The sequence below is a fragment of the Sorex fumeus genome, unplaced genomic scaffold (assembly GCF_029834395.1).
Source record: "Sorex fumeus unplaced genomic scaffold, SorFum_2.1 ptg000008l, whole genome shotgun sequence".
Classification (NCBI taxonomy): Eukaryota; Metazoa; Chordata; class Mammalia; order Eulipotyphla; family Soricidae; genus Sorex; species Sorex fumeus.
In genome coordinates, this window is record NW_026606065.1 from 38,525,720 (window position 1) to 38,542,603 (window position 16,884).

The 16,884-nt window shown below is 37.0% G+C and overlaps 1 protein-coding gene across 1 annotated transcript in view; it reads left to right on the top strand.

Annotated features, from left to right (window-relative positions):
- Positions 1-16,505, top strand: part of LOC130019375 (craniofacial development protein 2-like) — a 69,991-nt gene extending 53,486 nt beyond the window's left edge. Inside the window, exon 2 of the mRNA XM_056110009.1 lies at positions 15,925-16,505. Coding sequence (XP_055965984.1) covers positions 15,925-16,505 — 581 coding nt within the window. The remainder of the gene's footprint in view (positions 1-15,924) is intronic.
- The last annotated feature ends 379 nt before the right edge of the window (positions 16,506-16,884 follow it).

Genomic DNA, 16,884 nt, shown 5'->3' on the forward strand with positions numbered 1-16,884 from the left:
ATCTGAGTATACATAATCAGAGGAGTCTATATAATCAGAGCAATTACTGATTACTTTGGCTGATGAGATTATAAATTTTGTTTTGTTTATCTTTATATTGTATTTATAAAATTAAGCAATATATTAAAATTAAACAATTATGAAAAATACTGAGTGATAGGACAGTGGGTAGGGTGCTTGTCTTGCATGTGGCTGACCTGGATTTGCACCCCAGGACTCCATATGATCCTCTTAGCCCTGGTAGGAGTGGTCCTGAGCACAGAACCAGAATTATGCCCTGATAAACACTGGGTGTGGTACCTCAAAAGTTGCTTCTTTTTAGCATAGTAAACTTAACATTTACTGACTTAATTTTGTCATAAAAAAACCAAAGATTTTTTTTAAAAAATTTATACTATTTTATGTGTTTTAACTAATAGGCCAAAATCTCCTTAATACTTCTTAAGTCCCTTAGACAAATGACAAAATCTCTTTTTTTCTTGTTATTTTTTTGTTTCTTTTTAGTCTAACCCAGAGGTGTTTGGGGCTTACTCTTGGCTCTAACTTTAGGATCATTCCTGGGGGTGCTCAGAGAACCATACAAAGACAAATGCTATACCTGTTGTACTATCTATCCAGCCCCAAGAAACACAATTTCTTACATATTTATCGCTTGTATTAACTCAGTGAGGCCACTATGACATCAATTGCTAGAAGAATAGATATTTTTTTTTCTCATAAAGAATTGGAAAGAGCCTTCCCACCCCGCAGAGACCACAAGTTGCCCTTCATGAGCGGCTCTTTGGCACGACCATGGCCCCATAGGCACACGGACCTAATCTGGAACCCAGGAGATTTTGGCAGAAATGTGAATGGACTATGCGATAAGCTATGGCACCATGCCCTCCCCAGGAACAAAAGGGTGCCTGTCCCTTCTTCTTCCTCCCCCCCCACCCCCCCGCGGAAGCACGGTGGACGCCACCTCAGAGCCTATTGGACAGCTAGGTATGAACCAGCGGTGACGGGGCAACTGTGGCCTCATGGGATGGGGCACAGAACCAGCACATCCTTCCTGCCATGCCGAGACCAAAAGTTGCCCCCATGAGCAGCTCTCTGGCATGGCTATGATCCCAGAGGCACACAAACCAATCTTGGAACTATGCAGCTTTTGGCAGAAATCCCTCCAGACATAATTAGTAAAATATCAGAAATCCAATAATATCAGACATCATATGCTCTTCATAACCAGCAATAGAAAACAAATTATTTCATGATGCCTTTTCAGCAGGTCTGATTGTTAGGGGGAAATTCCAAATAATAAAGGTGTATAATGCTAAGTAAAATGAGCCAGAAAGAGAGGGCCAGACATAGAAAGACTGCACACATCTTGGGAATGTAAAGTAACAGAATGGGAGACGAACACCCAAGAATAGTTGAGATAAGTACCAGGAGGTCTGTTCCATGGCTTGGAAGCTGGCAGCACATGCTGGGGAAAAAGGCAGCTCAGGTAGAGAAGGGAACACCAAGTAAAGGATGTTTGGAGGATTTGCTTGGGATGCAAGATGTGTGCTGAAAGTAGACTATAGATCAAACATGATGGCCACTCAATACTTCTATTGCAAACCACAACACCCTAAAAGAAAGAGAGAGCAAAAGAGAATGCACTGCCATAAAGACAGGCTGGGGTAGGGGGGATGGGGTGGGAGGGCAGGAGGGCTACTGGAATCATTGGTGGTGGAGAATGGGCACTGGTGGAGGGATGGGTATTTGATCATTGTATAACTGAAACCTAAGCATGGAAGTTTGTAAATCTACAACTATACCTAATGGTGTTTCACTAATTAAAAAAAAATGCACCCTGTCATTAGGAAACTAATTTCTCTTCTTAATAAAGAAAGATATTTTTGTAAAAAAAAAAATTGGAAAGAATGCTTTGGGTAGACACAAGATAAAGAAAATTGAATAAAGAGAATACATTCTCCTACAAAAGCCATTGAATAATTTTTTAAACTTAATTTAATAAAATAATGCATTTTTATATGTTGAATATATTTTAATGCATTAGTTATATCTCTACTTTATAAAATAATACTTAACTATAAGTGCTGGGGACAGCATTCAAAATAAATTTTGTTTTAAAGAATATTTTGATATTGATATATTATATTTTAATAGAGTTAAGAAATTTGTGCAGTTAATAAAAGTGTATAATTCTGATTTGTCAAAAACTCTATTGGAATTATGGTTATGAGAGAAACGTTGTGGAACAATATTTCTTTTTTTTGAGTACCTTGAAATACTATCCAAAGAATATTAGGTTATTACAAATCTCAGAAAATTCTATTTCGTTATAAGAAGGAGGCTTGTAGATTACAATTGAAAGCAAATGGGGGATATTGAACTAAAGTCAGGAAAAAATATGGGCTAATAATTTTTTCTTGTTTCATGTCACATTTCTCTTGGATATATAATATAGAAGAGAAATTCAGCTGCTTGGAACTATATATTCTCAAATGTTAAACCAACAAAAACATGTTCAAGTGAAATAGTTTTTCAAATTTAAACTGTACATAACTAAATGCAATAATTAATATTTGTAAGCAATTTTTGTCATTGTAATTGATTCTTATTTAGCCTTGTCAAGTTTCCAGTGATCAAGCAACAAGAAGGTCGTGCATTACTATAAAGTCTGCCAAAAAATTTAAGATTCACATCATTTTACATTTGATTCTCCAGTTTTAACTACAGAATGACAGAGAACTTTAAAAGTTAGGAGAATAGATAGATTTGTGAAATAGAGAAAATGCAAATTAAAATACTGATCTAATTTCGAATTGAAAGAAAATTAATTGAAAAGATCTGACACTTTACAATGAAACTCAGAGACTTCTATGTGAGACTTGCAAACTGTTCAATGTTAACAACTTGTCTTGTTTCTAAATTTAATTGCCTTCAGCTGTATTAACAATAGAAGATCATCAAAAAACTTGAATGCTTTGGTCAGATCAATGATAAAGGCATACTAATTCACCTTTGTCCACCACCATTGCCATAAAATTGATAATTTTCAAAAGGATCAATTAAAGGAAGCATTTAGCCAAAAACTGCTACTAAAAATCCACCAGGTACAAAGCACAACACACCTCCTCTGGGCTGCTGAGGCAGTGAGGCAAAACTAACACAGAGATCAGAATTTGGACATGGGGACAGCTCAAAATACTGACACAGTTCATATGTATCTGCTAAAAACTCTGTATGGAATTAAACAGTCCGCTGCAGAAGCAAAAGCCAGAGAATAAAAAAGAAATGAATGACTAAATAACAAACGTTATGTCTTACAAAGATCCATCCTGATTTAGCTCTGTTTGTTTGTTTCTTTGTTTGTTGTTTGTTTGTTTGTATTGCCTTTCTTGTGCTGTCCCTGTTGTCGTGGCTAATAGAGACCAGATCTACATAAAAACCTTGATGATGAAAATGGTGTATTAGAAAAACAAATATGTATTGAGGTTATTCAATCAGCTCTTAATATCCATGTGCAGAAAAATAATTAAGCTCACAAAAAGCTGTGCAAACATTAAATTTCTAATGAATTTGACTCAGGAAAACTTGTTTTAAAAATGAGCTGAGATCCCAGGAAGTTTATGCTACTTCTATATTTGTATACCAAGAGTGGAGATGGTTTAGCAGCCAGGAGTCCTGAAAACCCAAGTTAAAACCCCAGCACCAGACATGAGAGCTTTGCTCTATCAGGTGTAGCCTTTAAGGTCTCCTAAAGTGCTTATGTGGTGGTTCTAGTGGTCCTGGCACTTCTGGACCTTACTTACCTACCTTCCTACTCACTTCATTCGCCAACAAGTTATTTCATCTGCTTAAGACTTTAGGAGTTATATGGTTGAAGGTCATTCTGAAGGTTGACCTCAACCTCCACCAGCCATGTTTGCTTTTGCAGAAAAGAAATTCTCAAGAAGGAAAAAAATGAAAGAATAAAAAACAGTGACAGAAAGCAAATGCATCTAGAAAAGGTGAGAAACAAAGACACCCTTTGTAAGGAAATGGAGTATTCATTGATTTTTGTAATGGGACCCATAGCAATGGTTTGTTTGTCTTCTGAAGTCATCACAGTCTGAAAGAAAAATAGCAGACAGACATAGAAGAATTATTTGAAAAGGGACAATATTCATACTCTAGAAAAATAAAAGGTTTTTTCTTCCCTCAGACGGAGATGGTGGTTTACAGATTGATCAAACAGTCATCCTAGAATAATAAGAGATAATTAAAATACGATACTAAAATAGCAGTGTTATAGCTATTACTAGAATAACAAGGTCAGAAAGGAATAATTCTGACCATTTTTAACTCTCTCCCAAATAATGAATTAATACATTTCTATAAACATGGAAAGGAAATTGTAAATGACTTCCTTTATGTTTCCATATTTTATAGAGGTAGCCAATTCATTCCTTAGACCTGTGATGCCACCGTGACGATCCTGAACATTTAAGAAGATCATAATCCACATGTCTAGTATTCAGTGGGAATATTTTTGTCTGCATAATTGTGGGCTCACTGCCAGTGTCCTTTTTCTTACCAATGTCAGGATAAAAGACATATCACTAACTTTTAAAAGAAGCTTAATTTTATTTTTCCTTAAAAAAGAGTTTAGCATTCACAAGCATTCACAAGAATATGTTGGCTCATTTTCTTTTAGCACTTTATCACTGGATGATAGGTGTAGAATTGACTTTAATCTGGTAAAATGTACCAAAAATTCTGCTAAGTTTTGTAGCAGTGCTGTAATAGAATATTTAGGAGGACTTGGTAAGATCTCATTCACAGGGCTGGAGCGATAGCACAAGGGCTAGGGCATTTGCCTTGCACACGGACTACCCAGGTTTGGTTACCATTCATTATCCCAGATGGTCCCCTGAGCACTGCCAGGAGTAATTCCTGAGTGCATGAGCCAGGAGTAACTGCTGTGCATCGCCGGGTGTGACCCCCCCACAAAAAAAGATATAATTCACATAGGCAGTAGTTGATCAGAAGAAGTAGATCCAGTACCATGAGCCCGGAAGTGTTACATGTACTATGTCTTAGGAGAGGGTGAACAGCTGCTTCATTAACTGCTTGGAACTTCTGCACTAGCCTGCATTCATGGTTTGGCTTTTTTCGTGGAATGACAGGAGTATTTCAATGTGACCAGAAAGACACTAGTAGCCACTGTTTTAGAAATTTCTCTCTTAGGGGCTGTATTTCTTTTCTTGTTCAGGCTTAATGGGCTATTGTTACCATTGGGGACATACTATATATTTTTTTAAAGTTAATTCTTACTGGAGCAGCTTTTAAAGAAATTCTAGGTATTCCCTGGTCCCATATTACAGATTTATAGTGTCTTTAATCTCAAGAGGGAGATCTCAAACTTCTGAGGGAGAATTAGTGGCAGAATGCCCATAAAGACATATTTTTTTCCACTATGATGGGAAAACTTAGAAAGTAATTCCAAAGATGCTCACTGTATCTCTACCTAGTAAAAGTGCTGGGAATTTCAGTGTAACCAGGAAAGAGAGGGTAAAAGTAAGTTTGATAATGGCAGTGCAATTTTTGAATTTGTTTTCTTTTTTGGATTTAGCTTCTATCCCCATAATTTCATGAATTTACAGAGATAAGTCTTGAGAGATATTCTAGAGCTTGACTATGGACAGAATTGATTGTCCCCCTATCAGGGAAAATAAATAATATTTTTCCTTGCCACGTCAACATGAGATTCAGCTTTTGGGATGACCAGACAGCATCAGAAAGCAAGAGGTGACCTTGTGCATTGTCAGTCATACAGTCTGGCCTGTAGTGCAGAAGTGGACTTTAGTTCCAACAGGTTGTGGTGATGTCTCTTCTAGGGGTCTTTATTGATACTGGGAAAAGGGGAACCAGATACTGGTCACAGATCTGGAAGTTCCTTCTCTTCTGCCTTGTTTTTCTTCATTCCCCAACTCTGTCTGCAATGACTCTAACAGTCTGCCTCTAGGATTCTCACTCTTACAGATTTTATTGACAGCAACTGCTATTATGTTGTACAGAATTTGTCACTTAAACTTATCTTCTCTGTCTAAACTCCCAGCTTCTTAGTTTCACCTCGATTATTAAATGCATGAAAGGCAAGATCAACAAGTTGCTTTATAGGATTTTGATGTCCAAGAGTTGACATGTGAATTGTTACCCTTGGAACAGAGGCACAGTAATTCAAGAAATTAGGATCTATTCATAGTACTAAGATAAGGCTCTTACCTTGCATGTAGTTGACCTGGGATCAACCCCCAGTACCTCACAAGGTCCCCCAAGTTCTCAAGGAGAGGTCACTGATCTCAGGGCCCCGAGACTGCCAGATATGGCCCAAAGTGGCCCCCATGGAAAAATTATATATGTATATATTTTAATATGTGCTAACTAATTGCTTGATTGATACTTTTAAAGGTCCTAAAATATATTAAGTTTTCATTCTCAAAGCAAAATAATTGCAAAAGAAAAAACTTTCATATTTTCATGTTTCAGAAATAATTTAACTCTTTATTGATGTATTACTATTTCTACTTTATTGCTATTTTTGTTCTTGTGAGGAGGGAGGCACAAAGAGTGTGCTCAGGACTTACTTTTATCTCTGTAATCAAGAATCACTCCTGGTATAATCAAGGGATGGCATGTGGTACTTGAATCAAATCAGTGTCAGCTATGTGCAAGAGAAACTCTTGACTCTTTTCTATCTCTCTGGACCCTTGATGCAATTCTCTAAACAAACAAACAAAAATAAAATCATAAGAGCTATCATTATTAAATATTTATATATTTTAATATTTCCCATCCACAGGTTTCTTTAATACAAAAAAAAATTGAAAGTACATTTTGTCACCTATGGAGATCTTCCTATTATATGTTAGCATACTGAGTATTCCTGTTATGTAATTTTGTAGGTGGAAAATAATGGGCAAAATATCCTAACTAAAAATGTAATTTTAGGGAGTGATATATTAACACATTTTTCTTGCACGCATTTCTAAATTCTTGTATTTCTTCTCACATACTTCACACATCAACTGGTTTTATACTTCTTCAGCAGATTTGACCTCTTATACATCTGGTACTCAAGTATGTCATCTTGGGAGTCAATAAATATGAATGAACTTTCTGTGTAATTATCTTATGTTACTGATTAAACAAAAGAAATTCTGAATTTAATTTTCCATTTAAAACGTTTTTCCTTGGGGCTGGAGCACAAGCATAGTGGGTACAGTGTTTACCTTGCATATAGCCAACCTGGGTTCGGTCATTGGCATCCTATATGGTCCCTTGAGTACTGACAGCAAAAATTTTAGAGTTCAAAGCTAGGAGTAACCCCTTAGAATTGCCAGATATGAGCCAAAAAGAAAAATAAAATAATAAAAATAAATAAATAGATAAATAAAATTAAGAAAATAAATAAAATGCTTTTTCTTACCACTGGAATCAAGACATCCAATGTTCTTATGATGCAACAAGGAAAGGTTAAAAAATATTGAATGTGGCATAAATATTCTGCCCTAGCCCATGTGCTGCTTGTGCCCGTCTGGCCAAGTACATGTGGTGCCTGAGCACATGCATCAACTGCATCTCCCCTCTTAAGATGTGTACTTTCACACTTTCATATCTAATGCTGGAATGTGTGTAGGGACTCTCTCTGCCTTTGGAGAAGCCTGTGTTCTCTCTTGAGTGTGTTTCTCTCTCTTTTTCCCTCTCTCTCTCTCCTCTCTCTCTCTCCCTCCATATCTTCAAAAAACCTCCAAATAAAATCTGTTTTACTTCCAAAAATAAAGTGCTGAATGTGATTTAAGAAAAAAAAATATGAAAGAATACTTGAATATTCAGTTGCTTTCTTAGTGAGGGAGGTGTGAAAATTGAAAAACTATAAACAGTAATACAAAGGTCTCTTTGCCATTAGCATCCATTGTAGCCATGGCTTTTAATATATTCACCAACTTTTTCACAGCAGGAATAATTTCCAGTTCCACTTTATATTCAACAAATAATTTGGGCAATGATTAATGAGATTTCTAATTATAGATTGAGTTTATCTTAAAAAAAATCTGTGCCACTACAGCTGGAAAAGATCAAGTTTTAATTACATCCAGGAAAGAGTCTGCTGTGAAGCAAAACAGGTCCATTTTCACGTGTCCAGACCTTCTCCACACCCGGTTCACCTTCACACTTGGCCATTCAGCTGCAGTCCTGGTGCTCGGTGCTAATGAGGCCACCATCATGTTCTCCTTCTCCATATGTGCCAGGGACCCATCACTCTGATTACAGTGCTACAGATCATTTTCCTAACCTTGCACTTACAACTCAAAGATTTCTTCACATTTTTAGCAAGAAAATTTGGTCCAAAATTTTTTTAAGCACAAAAATTGTAGAAGACTCAAATACTCAAACTGAAACTATTGTTCTTTGTTCAGCAGTGGGTCCAAGAAAACTTTTTTTGTTTTATTTTGTTTTTTTTTTTTAAATTGGTGTCAACCTAGCCTTCAAAATGGCATAAATTCAAAGAACTTTTCTTACTTGATTATTACTTTTACTTAAAACAATTAAAAATATGAATAAAAAACACTTTTTAAAAAGAGCAGTAAGTTTTTATTTTGTTTGTTTTCAGTTATATTTTTGGCCACACCTGGCAGTGCTCCAGGGACAATATGGTGTGCAGGGGAGCAACCCCAGGTCAGCTATGTGCAAGGCAAATGTCGTACCTGTTGTAGTGTTGCTTCAGCCCCAGCGCAATCTGATTTTGAAGACTCAATTTAATTTTGAACACTTTTCCAAGGTGACTGATTGACTTTGAACCACTCACTATTTGATTAATATCCACTCATGAGACTCAAATAAAATATGAGTATGGCCTCAATTCATGTTGGAGTGATAGCACACAGTGGGTAGGGCATTTGCCTTGCAAGTGGCCAACATGGCTGACCTGAGTTTGATTCCTCTGCCCCTCTCAGAGAGCCCAGCAAGCGAACGAGAATATCTCGCCCACACAGCAAAGCCTGGCAAGCTACCTGTGATATATTCGATATGCCAAACACAGTAACAACAAGTCTCATAATTTGTTGTGAGATGTTACTGCTGCTCACTCGAGCAAATGAATGAACAATAGGAGGACAGTTGCTACAGTGCTACCTGTCTGATAAGAGGTTGATAGCAAAGATATTTCAAATCAAAAAGCTATTCTCTAATACATATAAAGAACTTTTGCAAAGTATCTACATAAAGTATCAATTGTCACAAGGGAGACGTTACTGGGCCTGCTAGAGCAAATTGATGAACAACGGGAAGACAGTGACAGTGACAGGCCTCAATTGATCACCAAGTAATACTAATAGCATAGAAAAACATAACTCAGGATATGGTTTAGAATTTTTTGAATTCTAGTAGTTTAAAATTCCATGATTCTGATGTCACATGTGAGAAGTACTGACAGGCATGTGATTGGACGCTCGGGATGGAACCTATTGTGTAACAAAAACTCAAACTGTGTTCCTGGCAGATGGCTGTTTATTGCTATTTGTCAGGATCTCTTGTGGAGTTAAAATGTGCTCCCATTGACTTACAAGTGCTTCACTTTTCAACACAGGTTTTAAACAGTTTTGTTGCTCTCAGGAAGAGTCTAACATCAGCCATCAGGCCAGGAAGAGAAATACATGATATTGGCCTTGATGAATTTGTTCACTAACTATCTTTCTTCTGTTTATCTCAGCAGACTTCTGCCCTAGGCTTGCCGAGAATGCATTCTTCCTTGTCAAGTGCTGAGAATTATTTTTCACCATAAGCACAGAGCCCTTTTCAGCTATGCATCACCGAATAACTGTCAGAAGACAAGTGCCATGACAAGAAATATTCCTCCTTAATGTGATTTATTTATTTCTACCCAAAGACATCTTGTAAAAGACAGAGGTTGATGTGACGCTTTTCTGCTTCATATAAAAAAAAATCAAGGGATCCACTTGTTTACTAATAGGAAGAAGAATGAAACTATATTTAACATAAGTGTCTATTATAAGACCTTCATGTTTACTTTAATAAACATAGGACAGATAAGAATTATAACTAAATAAACTCTGTTGAAGAATATAAATTAGTATACCTAATAAACAGCTCACATTTTAATTTTGTTCATATTCTTGGAGGAATAAACAGGAAAATATTTATATATGATGAATTTTTATGACTTTCTGTTTATGGGAGACAAGTCTGACTATTGTTTCATATACAATGAGCCATGTATGTGCCTGATATAAAAAATTTATTGCTTAGACACATACAAACAAGGGATAGAATGGCCATGCACTCTATCTTTATTCTATTCCTTTTATTGAGCGGAAACAGAAAGGAGTTAAATCCTCATGATTTTGAACTTGTTATTCTCTATATTTCAATTGGATTCTATGTGTGGAAGAAAATAATTAGCATCACTGTCCAATACCAGAACATTCACAGGTATTTTGCATATCTATTTAGCATAAATTTGTGGAGAAGAGTATGGTAAAAGCACACCATTTGATAGAAAATCTAGCTCTTGTGTAATATAAAAGTATAGACCAAATGACCCTAGTCTACTTTTTATTGTTACAATCAGAGATCACTACTGACTTTCACTCAGGGGGGGACTCCTGCAAGATTTGGGGGCCCAAAGAGTGCTTGGGATTGAACATGAGACAGCTGTGGGCAAGGCAAATGCCTTATCTGCTGTATTATCTCTCCAGCCCCACATAAACTAATTTTAATTGAAGATATTTCTATATTTTCAGGATGACAATAAATTCTTTCTTATTGGCCATTGAATGTTTCTATGCTTCTTCAGTGATTAACTATAATAGTAAAGGGATCCAGTGCTTTTTCTTCTGGTTTGAGAATATATTGATGGGGTAGAGGTGGGTACAGAGACAGTGCAGTGGATGACTATTTGTTTTCATGCAGCATACACAGGTTCTATCCCCTGTACCACATATTGTCCTCTGAGACTACCAGGAGTGATCCCAGAGTGCAGATCCAGGAGTAAGCCCTGAGCTTTGCCAGGTGTGGCTTCAAAGAAAACAAAAGCAGAAACAAAAAGTAATCTAAATAGGTTTGTAAATACAAAGTTGAATTTATTGACTGTGTTTATTCTTAACGCTTTTTAGTCTAAATTAACATGACTATGGCACCCAAAACTGTAAAATTCAAATATGATTTAGAGTTACTCAAATTCTAAATTTGAGGCAGGGAGTAAGGTTAAAAATTAATATTTAAAACTTAAGAGGTTTTACAGTGAAGATTATCTCTAGGTAAATACTGTTTTAGAACAAAATATAAAACTTCAATAAGCAATACAATCTCTACAAAATACTCTAAGAAATATTAAACTGTTCTTCTTTTACATACCCAATAAGAAATTTGTCACTGAAGGCATGGTTCTTTTAAATTGACCAAATACGTTGACTTGCTTGTAGAAAATGAATGTTTTCCAATAAACATCAGAAAAATTAGAGTGATAAGGTAATTGAGCTGAATACTTAGAAAGCAAAACATATTTGATTTCTTTTATTATTTAATACTAAAATATATAAAGGACAATAATTTAAGAACTATTATTCACTTAATTTCTTTAAAATAAAAATCTGGTTGACAACAAAACAATGAGAGATGATAAAGCATTATATTTGGAGCATTCATGAAAATGGTATTAGCATAAAATGTTAACTGCATCAGACTTTTAATATGAAACTAAAGTTGTTTAATATCGTGTTCAGAGAGTACTTATATGTTTTTTTTCTCTGTCCTATAATAAGGTATCTCATTAAATTAAGAGCCAGGTTCACACACCACTGAAAATAATCAAAAATTGTTTCAGTATATTGGCACAGAGATATTGGCAGTATGGAAGGCACTCGTTTTGCATGTGGCCAGTTTGATGGTTGTCACTCTGACACGCTGGGGTCACAGGACCAGCCCCGGAGCCATTGTTGCAGCTAACCTCACTCAGCCAGTTGCTCATGGTAGTGGAGGAGCACAGCCCTATGAGGGAGAGTGAGTATGTGGAACTTCAAGAAAAGACATAGATGCCAGGAGCCTCTTTATGGAGAAGACTCATTTTACTGCAAGCAGGGTCAGGTTTATATATCTCAAGATAGAGTGAACAAACTTTTCCTGGGGTTATCCAGCTCACACTTGCACAAAGACTTAGTAGAATGTTGCATTTGCCATTCCTTCTTGCTTGGGGCACTGTTTGTTTGCTGTTTGCTCAGTTGTCCCCTGGCACCACCCAGGTGATTGGATGTTACAACTGGTTGCCAGAGGTGGGAGTGGCCACTGCCAGGAATCAGAAGGGGAAGCTATGGGGGAGGGGCAGCTAATGTCTGGCTCCATTCAGGCCAAGTCTCATGAGCTCCATCCTCACCTCTAGTTGCCCACCACAACACCCCATTCCTGCAGTTGTGTCCTTCAATGTCCCACCAGATGGTGACTGACCCCGATTTACTCCTATCATGACTAGGGTCTACTGAATACTTCCAGGAGTCACTCTGGAGCCTACAGCCAGAGACAATACCTTATTAGCTGTAGGTGTGGCTCAAACACACATACACCCCCCCCCCAAATTAAAGAGAAGAAATTATATCACTATGTTGTCTTTCAGAAATTAAGCACATATACGTTTGTAAAGCTTTATTTTCCACACATGAAAAATAAAGTAGCTGTGTGTTAACTTTAATTTTGTGTTTTCGTTGTCTTTGAAAAAGTCATCGCATGGAAGATTTGAGAAACACACAAGAGGGCCTCACAGAGTTGACTGGAGTTTTTCTTCATTCAACTTCACCTCCTTAGCTTCCAAAGGCAGCAGGATGGCAGAAGATACAGAAGTCACGGGCAATAACTATACTCAGTAATACTCCAAAAGCACCCCTCCTTTACTCTTCAGATTTGGAAAAATAACTCAAACTTGATCCTAAATAGAATGCAAATGATTATCTGTATTTCAAAGAAGTACTAAAAGGATCGTAGTTTGGAATGTGATTGTTAGCCAGCAGTTCAATAAGTTTAAAATCAAAATTAGAGAAAAAGAAGGGTGGAGCTGTTGGAAAAACAAAGTAGGGAATGTAAATAGAGTGTGAAAAGTGCTGCAGAACAGATTGCTGTTCTAATTAGAGACAGCATTTCACTCTCCTTTAAATATGGGTCCCTGGAAATTGCTCAGTGGAAAGAGAAAGGCACAGCTGCTTCACAGGCAGCTGGAGGGAATCACAAACCAGAGTCAGATCCACAGAAAGTGCCAAACTGAGGCAGAGTAACCATTGGCTTGAGTGTTAGCTGCAAAGGTATATGTCATTATTTATTTGTAAGATAAAATATAGTAATTGAGCCCATCAGAGTTTCAATGAAATAAGGAAATGCCCATGTGGCATATAAGGAATCACATTTACTTACTGATTCCTCCCCGTCTTCATTATAGAGCAGAGAAAAGCTTAAAAATGAAAGAACAGCTGTTAAAAGATTATGAGATTATTAGAGCTATAGTTATTCTATAGAATTGTGCCTTTAAAAATTATGATTTTGAGAATTAAATAAATGTTTGGTGATTTATCAAGATTAATCTGTTATTATGAAGAATATTGGATGTCTGACTAGAAGAAGTAGTTTAAAGAACCAATTACTGGATTCAACAGACTTCTGCATGTTCTCAACAGAAATGATAGCTTTGACCACCCCCCCTTACTTTGCCTCGCTATAAAAATAAAAATGCTAGAGAGAGTTTTCAAAAAAATGAGAGAAAAAAATTCTGTATCCTTTTGGCTTTGAGCTGACCCAAATATCAAAAATAGCAGGATTGCACATTTTGTTCTCTCATTCTTTAATGTTATAAAATACTGACATAAACATGAGAATCTTCTTTTTTTTCCCCACAACCTACAGAGAAAAGTTCCAGCTAGCATATTAGCTGCATAATTGTACACTTAGATATTTTCTTCTGCATTTTGTTAGGGAAGCTAGTTTGATATTTGTAAAAAAAAATATATCGAGTGAGAGAATTGTCAAAGAGGAACTGGCCCTGAGAACTCACTCTCTCTCCGTGTTTGACCTTCTCCTGATCATAAGCAAAGGCAATCCAGGAGGTTTACCAGTGGTTGTCCCTACGATGCAGATAATTGTCGCTTTTCTGGCCTTCCTTCCTGGGAAGTAAGGGCTATAATGAGGCACAAAGTGCCTAGGAGGAAAAATATAGTCAACAGCATATTTTTGTTCCTTACCCCTGTTTCTTGTTGCTGTTCAGGGAATATCTGAATTTTATTCTTATGAGGAAAGGAGTGAAGACCTTTCATGTCAGATAAATTTTACAACTATTTTTATGTTACATTTGACAGAGTTTGGTTGATCAATAATTATTGATAAATTTATTGTAGAAACATAACTGATGCTTTAATTCTAATCTTATCTTTCCTCTACTTGTATATTGAATTAGTAATTGTAAAGTCAATTTTCCTCATTTTAATAGTAATTCATAAATACATTTAACTATCTCACTCAATAAAATGATGCCCCTTTAATTGGGAAGAATATGAGGTCACGAAAGAATATGGTCACAATTTGAACTTAAAAAAAATGAGAAATAGAGTGAGAAAATCATATTAGGTGAACAGACAAGGTTATTCAAACAATTTTTGAAAACAATAAGCTTTACTTAAGCCTCTTAGGCCCTGTCACTGCCCAGTCAGAACTGAATTTTAGATGAATTTTTTAGCTGAACTTGGAATGTTCAGATGCTATGATATTTGGTCTCATACTCATTCGAAGGGCTTCATCTTTATTGACTACCTTCATAATAAATTATACATTAGCTTTATCTCTTCCTTGAAAAGATTTCTGCATGAAAGGAAGCACAAAGTATCTACCTCTAGTACTATCAATAGAATCTGGTACATATTTAATACTCATTAAGAATCTACTGAATTATTAATAATGCATTCCTTTACTTCTATTCATTGTCTTCCCTCTTTCCTTTTCTCCCTCCCTTACCCCTCTCTCTCTCTCTTCTCTCACTCCTCCCCTGCCCTCTTAGTGTGGTTTGTATTGGCATTTTTTTTACTGACCCCTACTTTTTTTAATGTCATTTTTTTAACCCCTATGGAAAAATAACTCTTGAATTTTTTTCTAATAATAAAAGCAATATTTGGTTAACATAATATTTTAGAGCTTTTACATAATACAGAGGATTACGAAGGAAACACTTGTACACAGAAGATAATACATGCATGTGACATAGTACATATATGCATGTATATAATTATGTTACAGGCAGATGTAAAACTATGAAAATGAAAGAAGCAAGGTAAAAGCTGACAATTTTTTTAATATTTTTCAACATTTGTAATTTGACCAGTAGTTACTGGTTTTGGCATATCGAAAAAAAAAAAGAGACGGAAGCGGTCATTGAAGCCCTAGCCAATCAGGGCATTCAAGCCCAATACATCAGGATCCTCCGTGAGCTGTATTGCGGATTCACTACCAGGATCTCACCATTCTACAAAGAAGTGATTGTTGATGTCAAGAGAGGGGTGCGGCAGGGTGATACCATTTCACCGAAACTCTTCAGTGCCACCCTCGAGAACATCATGCGACGACTGGAATGGGAAGGAATGGGAGTGAAGATAGATGGTTGGCAGCTACACCACCTCCGCTTTGCTGATGACATTGTTTTAATAACACCAAACATCAGCCAAGCGGCACAAATGCTGGCCGACTTTGACCATGAGTGTGGAAAGGTAGGACTACAGCTGAATCTTACGAAGACAATGTTTATGAGAAACAGCCTTGTTCCTGACGCCCCATTCGCTCTCAATGGAACGACCATCTCCGAATGCAACAGCTATGTGTACCTAGGTCGAGAGGTCAACATGACAAATGACCTGGCACCCGAGCTGTGCAGGAGGAAGAGAGCAGCTTGGAACGCCTTCAAGAACGTCGAAGAAATAGCTAAGAGGATGAAGAACCTCCGGCTCCGAGCACATCTCTTTGATTCCACTGTTCTTCCTGCATTAACATATGCCTCAGAGACCTGGGCCCTACGCAAACAAGATGAGAACGCCATTCAGGTCTCCCAAAGAAGAATAGAAAGAGCTATGCTTGGAATATCACGTTTCACTCAAATGAGAGAAAGAATCCGGAGTTCTGACATCCGTCGACGATCAAGGATCAGGGACGCTGTCTCATTTGCCAAGGTGTCGAAAATCAGATGGGCTGGTCACGTAATGAGATTTAAAGATGACCGTTGGACCAGAGCTGTTACTGACTGGATTCCACGGGATGTCAAAAGATCACGTGGCCGCCCACCTACCAGATGGTCAGATTTCTTCGTCAAGATCATGAACGATCGGTCTGAGGCCCTTCATGTTCCCGGAGCGAACAGATGCCATTGGGCTACACTAGCACGCGACAGGGACAAATGGAGACGTTACTGGCGCCCGCTCGAGCAAATCGACGACTAACGGGAAGTTAAGTGATTAAGTGATTAAGTGATTTGTAATTTGACAGTTCACAGAATAACCATGTTTTAAAATATATATCTCCTTCCTTGGATTCTGCTACAACTGATCATTCTAGTTATTTCATTTTCAAACTTCTGTGCTAGCCTTTATAAACTATATTACATAAAATGTAAACATAGTGTAAATGTAAAGAAGTTTTTATTTTACATATGTATTTTACGTGTATATTTTTTATTGTGGGCTGGAGCGGTAGCACAGCAGGTAGGATGTTTGCCTTGCACATAGCCAACCTGGGTGTGATTCCTCCACCTCTAACAGAGAGCCTGGTAAGCTACTGAGAGTATCTTGCCCACATGGCAGAGCCTGGCAAGTTCCCCAT